Consider the following 12,131-nt stretch of genomic DNA (forward strand, 5'->3'; position numbering starts at 1 on the left):
ATAGATATATTTTCTAAAATACTTAGAAACAAATGAAAGTGAAGGGCAGGATTCTTTTTGAAGGATGGGGAAAAAATGGGTTTTGAAATTGCCGTAAATTTCTATATGAGGGTATAATAGCGAAAGTGTGCATGCGCGTGCACGCGCACCCTGTTTTTAGCAAGTACCCATCATTTTCTGAGAAGAATCACGGGTCACCTTTCTGCATTTAAATCTTTATAGTCAGGGTGTCACAGTGGAAGAGTTTACACTGATCTGCAAGTCAGGACGTCTGGACCCTAGTCCTGATTTTGCCACCACGAGCCGAATGACCCTGTTAACAATTAATTATTCTCTGGGTTGTATTTCTCTCATTTATAAAATAAAAGGGTGTAGCTGTACTATATCAGTGGCCCTCAAACTATATGACACAGCAGAGAGTTATCTGCATAATGCCACGATTGCTCTAATCCCACTGCACAAATTAGGAACGCTTTCACTATGAAAAAATATGACCGCTTTAAGTTGCTTCATTAAATTCAAGTGGCATAAAACGAAACAGAATCACAACCATGAACACTCACACCCATTAAGAACTAAACTGTGAGCCAGAAAAGGAGCTGACCATGGCCTAGCCTCGCCATTAATTGTTATTTCCTTCTTTGTCCATCCTGTCATCTGCCCCTGAGCAGTATGAGACACGCAGTAGCAGGCAGCATATATGCACAAAAGAATTATGGGAGAAAAACAAATTTGAAAAGAACAATTCACTAGCAATCCTTTTGTGCAAACTGAGAAAGCAGTGTCCTTATTTGATTTAGGAGAACACCCTGGTCCAGCTCGTGGGATACCACTGTTTTGCAGGATACTTTGAGAATACTAAAGAAATCTCCTTTCTATTCTAAAATTCTATTATTTTTAACCACCCTTTTCTCAAGTTTGGTGTCTTCCTAGGGAAAGAAGAAAGTGCCAGTTAGAAAATACCTAACTCTGTGGCCTAGAGAAAGGTCACTTTATCTGGTATTAGCAAGAGCTGAATTGTCCAAAGCAAAGCATCTGCTATTTCCCCTGCCAGCCTCTCTGTAATCAATTTATGGCCCTGCTGTGAAAAGCAAATTCCTCTCCACTTTGTTGCCCTCAACTATCTCTTTATTCGCATAAGATTTAAGCAGGAGCAGTAACAAATCTATTTATGAAGAAGTATGAGAGAATACCTTAATTTTAAACTCCAGCTGGGAGTTAATTGTGTACATCATTTCAGTCCTTTCCATCTTCCGAGCTCCTTCATTGCAGAGTCGAACCAACTGGAAACAGAGGATAATAAGGAGGGTTAAGAGGTGAACGAGAGAAACCTCACTTTCAAATGCAGATCTCACAGGAAACAATTAGCACTGTGGAAGCTCCAGAGACTCATTCCAGACAGTTAAAGAACTCACAGTTTCACACAGTCAAGACTTTGTACCCAGTTGGAAGTGGTGTCTTCAGGATGTGAAGACAGAGGAAAAAAAACGTCCTGAGAATTTTCAGGGACACACATCCTCTGTGCATTATCACACGATGCCCTCCACATACACTCGGCAGATTCCTCACACGGTCCAGTCCGCTCCAGTCTGCTCCTTTCCTCTGCCCCTCCTCCTTGCCTTCACCCATGGGAACACCACCAACCTCAGAGCAAGCTGCACCTCTCTCCCCACTTCATATCAGAGCAGCTGAGGGCAGACCACTGACTTCAAAGACAAATTCTTAGCAGAATGCTACATGCAAAGCAGGTGACCAGTAACCTGGATGCTGGAATAGGAAAGCCTTCCATTGGAACCTAATGGTCAATGATTCTTCAAGGATGGTCAAGCTAAGGGAAATGCAGTTTAATTAGAACTACTGATTTATCTACAACCAGAACAAACTCATAGTCCTTTGATGAGTAGCTGTGATATCATGATTTATAATAAACAAAATATATATTTTGTCTTTTTCCATGGTTTCTGGCACACAGCTCCTAAAACCCTTGTAATTTCCTACGTAAGAACCACAGGGGCATCTCTGGCTATAATTTAGTTTTGCTACCAGTTCCTGAAACAGCTCCAGGGCATAAAAGTGAAATGGGTATCTGTTATTCGTAACAAGCCTCCCCTTCAACCACGTCTGAGTTTATGTTAATGAGGTGCCTTCTGGTAAGCCCCTAAGGATGGGGCTGGTTGCCAGGGGAACCAAGCAAGTGATTAAAGAGAAGGCTGGAACTTTCAGCCCTGCAGACTTCCAGGGAGGGGAAAGGGGCTGGAGATAATGTGATCACTATTGGACAATGATTGAATAATTCACGCCTACATAGTGAAGCCTCCATAAAAATCCCTGAACTTCGGAGTTGGAGAGCTTCCAGGCTGGTAAACAGGAACACTCCTGCGTGCTGGGAGGGTGGCATCCTTCTAGACCTCACCTTATCTCTTCATCTGGCTGTTCATTCTTATCCCTGAATAGCCTTTGTAATAAACCACTAATCTAGTAAGTAAACTGTTTTCCTGAGTTCTGTGAGCCCCTCTAGCAAATTAATCAAACCTGAGGACGGGGTCATGGGAACTTGATTTATAGCCAGTGGGTCAGAAGCACAGGTAACAATGTGACTGAAATTTAGTGACTGAAATGAAGTTGGGGGTGTAGTCTTGCGGGCTTGAGCCCTTATCCTGTGGGATCTGATGCTATACCTCCAGGTGGAGTGAGGACTGAACTGAATACAGTAAGACACCCAGCTGGTTCAGCAGAAGTACTTGGTGTGGGGGAAAACGCCACACATTTGGTGACCACAAGGGTCAGAAATGAAGTGCTCTGTGGGTAGAGTACTGAGCACAGAGGAGACACACAGGAGTTTCTCCTTTACACTGTACCTAATACATAATTATTAGTTCACTGGCCTAAACCAAAACAAACTTTGTATTTCCAATTTCTTATTAACTGAAAAATCTATAAAACTTGTCCATAACAAGGATCATTGGCCATAAAGACATGTGATTGTTAAAAGCGAAGCTAGAAATTCTGATTAGATTTACTTTAATATTACTGCTCCATTAAGTTACATATGCTTACCGTAAAAAAAAGAAAAGATAATACATAAGTAGACAAAACAGGCCATAAAAGGCTCTGACCTAACCCTACTCCATGGAGGTAACTGGAAACAAGATGGGTTATACACTTTCTTTTTTTCCTATGCTTATATGAACATATAAACACACACATATAATGTGTAGAAATTCTAATTTTTGTAAATGGATTATCCAATGCTTGTCTGTGACTTAATTTTTTCACTTGCCAATATTTCGCCTTATAAATTTAACATTCACTGAAAAAAAAAGTTTATTTTGTACATGGTATGTGTCAGATGCTAGGGTTACAACATTTAAGAGATACACGATCCCCATCCTCATAAAAGAAGGGCAGACACAATAATTACAGACTGAAATCTTAAAGGGGGGGAAAAAAACAGGGGTTCGGGGAGAAGGAGGGTGAGGAGGGAGCCAGGGACCTCTCCTGAGAGGTCATTTAGGCTGACAGCTGAAGGAGAAAAGGGAGTTAGCACCCAAATCAATGGAGAGCGCTGGTCCAGGCAGAGTGAACCCCAGGAGCAAAGGGCTGACACTGGGAAAGTGCCGTGTGCCTGAGAAAGTAAACGGTGCGGACACAGGAAAATGGCACAAGAGGAAACTAGAGGACCAGCCCAGGGCCAAAGCATGCAAGTTCTTCAGGTGTGTGGATTGTATTCTAAGTGCAAAGAGAAGCCACCAGCAGGCTTTCAGCAGAGGAGTGATAGGATGCAACATATGCTACGACCATATGTGCTTTCCACAGTGTACTTATTCAGTCCCCCACTGATGGACACTTGGATGTTTCCAGTCACTTAACAGATATTCTAGGCTTAAAGGGTACACCTATCTTCAGTTCCAGCATATCTTTCGGTCTGAATGGTCTTGAGGAGTTCACTGATGCAGGGACTGACGGCTGCAGCCGATCAAAGCTAGGCGCAGAAAATATCCTGGCTGGGCTGGGGCAACTGTAATTAAAATATCCTATAAGGGGGACTTCCCTGGTGGTCCAATGGTTAGGACTTCACCTTCCAATGCAGGGGGTGCGGGTTTGATCCCAGGTCAGGGAGCTAAGATCCCATATGCCTCGTGGCAAAAAAGCAAAACATAAAACAGAAGCAATATTGTAACAAATTCAATAAAGGCTTTAAAAATGGTCCACCTCCAAAAAATCTTAAAAAAAAAAAAAAAGTGACTTTAAAATAATATATTTATCCTAAAAGGATGAAGACAGAACAAAATCCCATCAAGCAGCCTCTGCTCAGGGCATTTTTATGATTTCTCTTGAAGAATATATGTTCATAGCTCCCAAATCTGTGCTCCCAGACTTGGTCTGTTCCCTAAACTCTACAGCCAACTACCTGGATGGTATCTCCTCTCGGGTCCCCCAGAGCCATCTCGAACTCAGGATGGAATGACCAAACCTCAACACTACCTTTATCACCCCCTCCCCCGGCCCAGTGTTCTCTATGTGATCAATCCCAGCATCATCCGCTTCCCCAAGCCAAAGAGCTGGGTCCTCACCTCTCAGATGCCTCCGGCTCCTTTGTCCTCCACATCCAAACAGTTCATAAAGCCTCATTCATGTTGCCGTCCTGCTGTCCACTCATCCACCAGCCCCGTCCCCGCAATCAGGCTCAAACTCCCTCTCCTTTGGATTACTGGCCTCCTAATTCTCTGCCATCACTTCTGCCCTACCCTTATGTGTCATCCAGAAAGACATTTTCAATCTTTCTAAGTTCAAATCTTTTTTTTTTTTTTTTGCGGTACACGGGCCTCTCACTGTTGTGGCCTCTCCCGTTGCGGAGCACAGGCTCTGGACGCGCAGGCTCAGCGGCCATGGCTCACGGGCCCAGCCGCTCCGCGGCATGTGGGATCTTCCCGGACCGGGGCACGAACCCGTGTCCCCTGCATCGGCAGGCGGACTCTCAACCACTGCGCCACCAGGGAAGCCCCTAAGTTCAAATCTGATCATGCAACTCGTCAGCTTGAAATCCTTAAAAGGCTCCTCGAAGCTTTCAGAATTAAATCTCGGCAAGACCATGATCTGGCACCTACTTACTTGATCCCTAACTTCCTGCTTCTCTTATCTTGGGCCTCAGTCTTACCAAATCTCTGCTCAGAGCCGCACACCCTTCCACGTCCCTTTGCACTTTTGCACGTGTGTTTCCCTCTACCTGAACATTCTTCATCCCACTCTGTCCCACTGACTCCCTCTTATCTAGATTTATACCCCCCTATTTGTCTTTCAGGACTCATCTTGGGTATTACCTCTCTAAAAAGACTGGAGAGCAGAGATTGTGAAATTTCCATATTTGTTAGTTCAGTGCCCAGCCCAGGACCTAAGACACAAAGGAACGCTCAGCAGATGTTAATGTGTAAACTGCCTTCAGGGATCATTTATAAGCCACTTAAAAAAGGGGGTGGGGGCAATTCCTTTTTAGTTGTCCCACTTTAAAATGAAAGGGAAAATGGAAAATAAAGTTATAATCTTTATTTCCTAAACTTCCAAACATAGACTCCACCAGCCGCCACCTCCAAAGGCGTATTAAAAACAAAAAAGTTCCCTCAAAATATAGCAAGCAATGGTATCATTAGTGGACTCTGATTAATGACTATCTTGAAGGGACAAGCGCTAATTTGGATATAGTGTTTTTATTAAAATCAGCCTCCGCATATTAAAGCCGTGCCTTCCTTTAGCGTCTGTCAAAGCTTTATTAAATTTGGCTGAATTTTTTGTTTTAGGCCAAATTTATGTGGCAAAAAAAGAACTCAATCTCTCTAATGTAGAAATATAAATTAAAACAAAAATAAAATATTTTCAATCTATCAAATTCACAAAGATGAAAAGAATATTGGATGCTGGGGAGTGCACAGTAAGACAGACACTTAGAAATACTTCTGGTTGTCATGGATACAGGGACAACTTTTCCTGAAGGCACTTGGGGGTCTTTAAATCATACCTACCTTTTTTTCCCCCAATAAACCCATTTCTGGAAACTTTTCAACAGAAATCATCAGAGGAGCACAATCATTTATGTAAGGCCATAGTCCATGCAGCACTATTTAGAAGAGTAAATGAAATGGGTACCACATGAATCCGTGTGTAAGTGTACATTTACATCCACTGGAAGGACACGCCATAAAATGGCAATAGTCACTATCTTTGACAAGATTACTGATTACATTTTATTTTCTCTTATTTCAATTTTTCAAATTTTCTGTAATGGACATTTAGTACATTATTTTTAAAATGTTACCTTTGTAAACCTTAAATGCATTCTTTCAGAGCAGTACTTGGAGTGAAGGAAAAAAACCTTATTAATTCCTCCCTTCTGCTCTCCTCTCCCTTTACCATCAGTAACCACGGTTGAAAGTCTGATGTGTATGATTCTGGGTACTATTTCTATAAATTGATGACATACATATGTCATCAATTTAAACACATCAAAATAAACACATTTGATTACGTAGATGTCATTACACTATCTGTTCTGTTCTGCAACTTAATGTTCTTCACTTGACACAGCTTAGAGATCTCTTCATGTTAATAGATAGATATCTACCTCTTTTAAATAGCTGAAGCAATAAGTTACAAGAAAAGATTCAAGAGAACTTGGCTCTTCTGCTACTATGAGAAAAGCTTATAACTTAATATTATCTCCAAATAGAAGTAGAATTTTTATGAGGTGCACGTTAAAGCAGTTATTCTCTTTCCACGGGAGAGTAAATAAAAGAGAGCAGCAGGGACGATTTCATTGGCATAAGAAACCATGTCCTGAGCACCACTCCTTAGACACCAGACACGACTCTGCACCAGCTGAACTATCAGATTCCCTGGAAATTTCCCTCCCCCCGGCTCCGCCCCAGCATCTGAGCCGAAAATCTGGAATAAATACACATTTCACTTGATAGAAACATCTTTCTTGTTTTTGAGTTGTTTGACTAAGTCAGTAAGTCTTTCCAAAGCCCCAATTCAGTAAGTTGTCACCGTCATGTCAGCCACATACAGGAACAATTTCACTGAAGTATTATTCACACTATGCAAATAAATTTCATTAGCATTTTAATTACCAAAAAAGATATTACTCATTTTTTCCAAGAATGAATATCTAGAGAGACTTGCCCAAGGGCCTTAGGTGGAGTCCGGTTCTGAAAACTTGGGCCTCATCATACAAAATTTCACTCTCTAAAATAAATACTGGGAACTCCCAATTTCTTTCATTTCCGATAAGGGAAGCAATTCTTATTGAAATTCTGCATTTTGATTTTAAACCACAAATGCTCTATGTACACAGTTTTTTTGTTAAAAATACTGACATTGTTTTCCCAGAATCTATAAAACCCCATCAGTAACCTGCACAAATGAAAAAGAAGACGAATCCCTAAGCTGGCTGTATTGATAACCTCAGTTCCCTACAACACTAGGAGATTGCAGGAATAATCCTGACATTCAGGACTCCTACTCAAGAGAGAGAAACGCTGCCTTTGAAAAAACAATTCTCTGGAACAGCACTTCTTCACAGAGGGTCCTTCATACAGTAAGTATCAAGGTAAGGCAGTTACATGACATTTTTGCCAGCCTTTCCTAAAAGAACCAGTGTCACATCAAGTGAACCAGAGACACCTAAAGGAATGTAGCAGTCTACTGTAACTGGGATGTAAAAGTCTCAAAAAAATTAAGGATCACGGCTCGTTCAATTCAATTACTATTACCCTCCTCCTTTCTCTTCTGTGTGAATTCTTTTCCAACTTCTCAGTAACAACCAAACAAAATCTGACACAATCTCTTTCATGGCCAAGGCTGGAACTTCTCTAAGTACAATAGCTTCTCCTAAAGATCCTCCCCCCCACTCCCCCATAGGATTTGGGGTCCTGGAGGAGAGACCCATGGGCAGTAGGACCTTAGGTAATTTCATACCTGTCAGCCCAAATTTCTTCACTTAGTGTTTCCCAAAGTGGGATATGCAGACCACTGATGGAGCAAGAGATGCATTCAAGTGGTTGACAGACTGCTATGGTTTGAATGTTCATATCCCCCCACAATATGTGTTGAATTCTTAACCTCTGAAGATGGTATTAGGTATTAGCAAGTGGGGACTTTGGGAGGTGCTTAGAAGTCATGAGGATACGGCCCTCACAAATGGGACTACAGTAAGTCCCCTACATACAAACCTTCAAGTTTCGAACTTTCAAAGATGCAAACATGCATCTAGTCCCACATAGGAACCAGAACCTGTGCCAAAAACATCAGGTGTGAATGAAATTGCAGCTTGCCCTCCATCTCCTATTGCTGACAATCCTTCAGCTCTGCCATGTCCCACCTTGTCTCCCTCCTCCAGTCAGTAATTCTTCTTGCCTGTTCACTCGATGCCAGCCCCTGTATGCCAGCTGTTGTACTGTACTACCGTACTTTTCAAGGTACTGTACTGTAAGATTTAAAATGTTTTATTTTTTGTGTTCATTTGTTTTTTATGTATTATTTGTGTGAAAAGTATAATAAACCTATTACAGTACAGTATTGTGTTAGTTGGGTACCTAGGTTAACTTTGTTGGACTTACAAACAAATTGGACTTACAAGCGCGCTCTCCAAATTGAATTTGTTCTTATGTAGGGGACTTACAGTAGTGCTTTCTACAACAGGCCCCAGAGAGCTCCCTCGCTCCCTTCTGCCGTGTGAGGCTATAAGGAGAAGTCTGCAACCTGGCTAGAAGAGGGCCCCAACCCAACCACGCTGGCACCTTGATCTTGGACTTCCAGCCTCTAGAACTGTGAGAAATAAATTTCTATTGTGTATAAGCCATGCAGTCCACGGTATGTTGTTCTAGCAGCCAAAACAGACTAAGACACAGATCAACTTATTTTTAATATAAAACAAAAATGGGCAGAAGACCTATATAGACATTTCTCCAAAGAAGACATACAGATGACCAATAGGCACATGAAAAGATGCTCAAAATTTCTAATTATTAGAGAAATGCATATCAAAACCACAATGAGGTACCACCTCACACCAGTCAGAATGGCCATCATTCAAAAGTCTACAAATAACAAATGCTGGAGAGGGTGTGGAGAAAAGGGAACCCTCCTACACTGTCGGTGGGAATGTAATTGGTGCAGCCACTATGGAGAACAGTATGGAGGTTCCTCAAAAAACTAAAAATATTTTGAGTTGCTATATGATTCAGCAATCCCACTCCTAGGCATATATCTGAACAAAACTCAAATTCAAAAAGGTACGTGCACCCCTATGTTCACAGCAGCACTATTCACAAAAGCCAAGACATGGAAACAACCTAAATGTCCATCAACAGAAGAATGGATAAAGAAGATGTGGTACATATATATAATGGAATATTACTCAGCCATGAAAAGAAATGAAATTGGGTCATTTGTAGAGATGTGGATGGACCTAGAGTCTGTCATACAGAGTGAAGTAAGTCAGAAAGAGGAAAACAAACATCGTATATTAATGCATGTATGTGGAATCTAGAATTTGGTACAGATGAACCTATTTGCAGGGCAGGCATAGAAACACAGATGTAGAGAAAGGACGCGTGGACACAGAGGAGGAAGAGGAAGGTGGGACGAATTGGGAGATTAGGTTTGACATAAATACAGTACCGTGTGTAAAATAGGTAGCTAGTAGGAACCTGCTGTATAGCACAGGGAGCTCAGCTCAGTGGTCTGTGATGACCTAGATGGGTGGGACTGGGGGGTCTAAGAGGGAGGGGATATATAGCTGATTCACTTCATTGTACAGCAGAAACTAACACAACACTGTAAAGCAATTATACTCCAATAAAAATATATATACATATATATATATATATATATATATATAAAGAAACAACCAGCTCATAAAACCCATGATTTTGTAGTTATTATTGGCAAGGAAAAGTAAAACAGAGTCAATTTAAAGTTGATTAAAACAAAAAGTGCTTCACAATAAAGTGGTACAAAGATGTACCAAACTCAGAAGTAATGTGCGGCATCGAGATATTTCGGATGCTTCTGATGCAATCATGAGCTTTGCTCCCCTGGGCCATATCCTCACTGATTCCCATAACTTCCATTGCTTTCTCGCAGCTAAGTATTCCTATTAGCATTTAAACATACCCACATTTCTCTAATCTTTTAAAACAAAAAAAGACCCTCCCTCACTTCCCTTTCAACTACAGCTCTCTTTTTTGTCTTTTTACCCTCAGCCTGATTGTTGAAACAGCTACACTAGCTGGCTGCATGTTCCCACCTCCCACTCAGCCCTCAACACACTTCAATCTGGCTTCCACACCCACCTCTCCAAGGACACAACCCACCTGATGATAAATAAACCCAGTGAACGCCATCAATCATTATCCCACTTTGTCCTTCAGGAGCACCCAATGGGGCTGACCTTCCTTCCACCATATTACATGCAATTTGCCAGACCACTGATTAAGTTTTCCTCCTTCTTGGGTACATCCTGTTTTGTTTTTCAAGTCTCCTCTGTTGGTTCCTTTCCCCTAAACAAGATGAAGTCCGGTGCTCTTCACAGCTGTACTTCGGACTCACTAACTACTCTTCTTACTATACATACTCCTTGGTACTGGCATCCATTCTCCCAGCTTCAAAAATCATCCCTAGGCTGGTGATTCGCAAATCCACATCTCCAATTCAGGTCTCTCCACTGAGCTCCTGACTTGGATGTTCTATAGGAATCTCAGTTCCGACACATTCTAAATGGAACTCACCAGCTTCTCCCTATGTTCCTACTGTAGAGCTAAACAAGAGCATCCACCTGGTTGCACAAGCCAGAGACTATTTTCCTTGATTCCTGTCTGCAAACATGCCCACCCAAACCCTCTCCACGCCTACCTCCCCCATGTTGTAGGTTTGCTTCTCTCCATCCTACTCTCACATCATCTGTAGCCTCATCAACTACAAAGGCCTCATCACTGGAGCTCATCCCCACTGTCACCTTCACAGCACATGAATTTACAGCTTCCACAGCATCCTAGGATAAGGTCCACAATTCCCTAACATGGTTCCTCAGTGTTCTCTCTCCTGAACTGGGCTCTCGTCACATGAAGAACGTTCTAGTTCTCCAGATTCCATAAACACGTTCCTGTCTTTGGGAACATGTTTATAGAATGTGGAGAATTCAACAGCCACTCTTGCGTCAGGCTTCAGCTTCAACATTACTATGTTCTTCCCGCTTATGTCACTCATCATCCTTTACTGTAATTCTTATTTAATGTCTGCCTTCCCCTCTACACAGCACATTCCACAAGGGCAGTAACCACCGATGTCTTATTCATCCCCATATTTTCAGGGGCTGGCATTGTCCCTGGCACTGTAGTGGATACTCAGTAAATACTTATTGAATTCAGACACCAAAAGAAAATGAGATATCTAAAGGCCCTTACGACAAGACTGTCTGAAACAGTAAAAATACCAGTTTCATTTGAGTACAGCAAACATTGCTTTGTTTTTCGACTACCCAAAGAATGGTGTGCAAATGGCTATGAGAATCTACCAGTTTTCAGCATCAAACTCAGACATGTTCTCTTCAGAGAGATCTGGATGGGTGATCCCATTACTGTGTAATGAGCCTCTCGACACTTACCTTGCTTACTTCCTTTAAGGCCCTTTTGCAGACTTCATACTTTGAAGAGTCCTTAGGTGTCTTTTGACAGATAGTCTGCAATCAAGTAAAAGAAGAACAAAATCAACTGATTTATTTTACTAAGTAAAACAAAACCAACGTCCAGTCATAGAGTCTTACTTGTAGCAAACTTAACAACGCTGAACACAATACTATGGATGAGTCTGAAGATGACATTAAAATCCGATTACAAAACTAGGAGATAGTCTGTAAAAGCACAGGGTCCATGTTAATCCAGAGGATAGTTAAATAAGAGGACAGACTTCAGAGGCGGGTGAACCTGGTTTCAAATTCCAGATCTGCTCCTGACTAGCTACTTGACCTTGGGCAAGTCACCTACCCTGACTCTATAAACCTCAGTTTCCTCATCTGTAAAATTGGGATAATGCAATTACATCACAAGGTTGTTATAAAAGTTAAATGATAATGCATG

General features: G+C 41.7%; 1 protein-coding gene across 6 annotated transcripts in view; it reads right to left on the reverse strand.

Moving 5' to 3' along the window:
* ARHGEF26 (Rho guanine nucleotide exchange factor 26) overlaps nucleotides 1–12,131 on the reverse strand; it is a 181,122-nt gene that overhangs the window by 77,953 nt on the left and 91,038 nt on the right. For all 6 annotated transcript variants that reach the window (XM_027092789.1, XM_027092791.1, XM_027092787.1 and 3 more), the window contains 2 exons: nucleotides 11,660–11,734; nucleotides 1,194–1,283 (listed from right to left, as the gene is read on the reverse strand). In XM_027092789.1, the coding sequence (XP_026948590.1) occupies nucleotides 1,194–1,283; nucleotides 11,660–11,734 (165 nt within the window). The remainder of the gene's footprint in view (nucleotides 1–1,193; nucleotides 1,284–11,659; nucleotides 11,735–12,131) is intronic.

The sequence above is a fragment of the Aethalodelphis obliquidens genome, unplaced genomic scaffold, assembly GCF_003676395.1.
Source record: "Aethalodelphis obliquidens isolate GAN/ISIS:26980383/991018 unplaced genomic scaffold, ASM367639v1 scaffold81, whole genome shotgun sequence".
NCBI classification, from domain to species: Eukaryota; Metazoa; Chordata; class Mammalia; order Artiodactyla; family Delphinidae; genus Aethalodelphis; species Aethalodelphis obliquidens.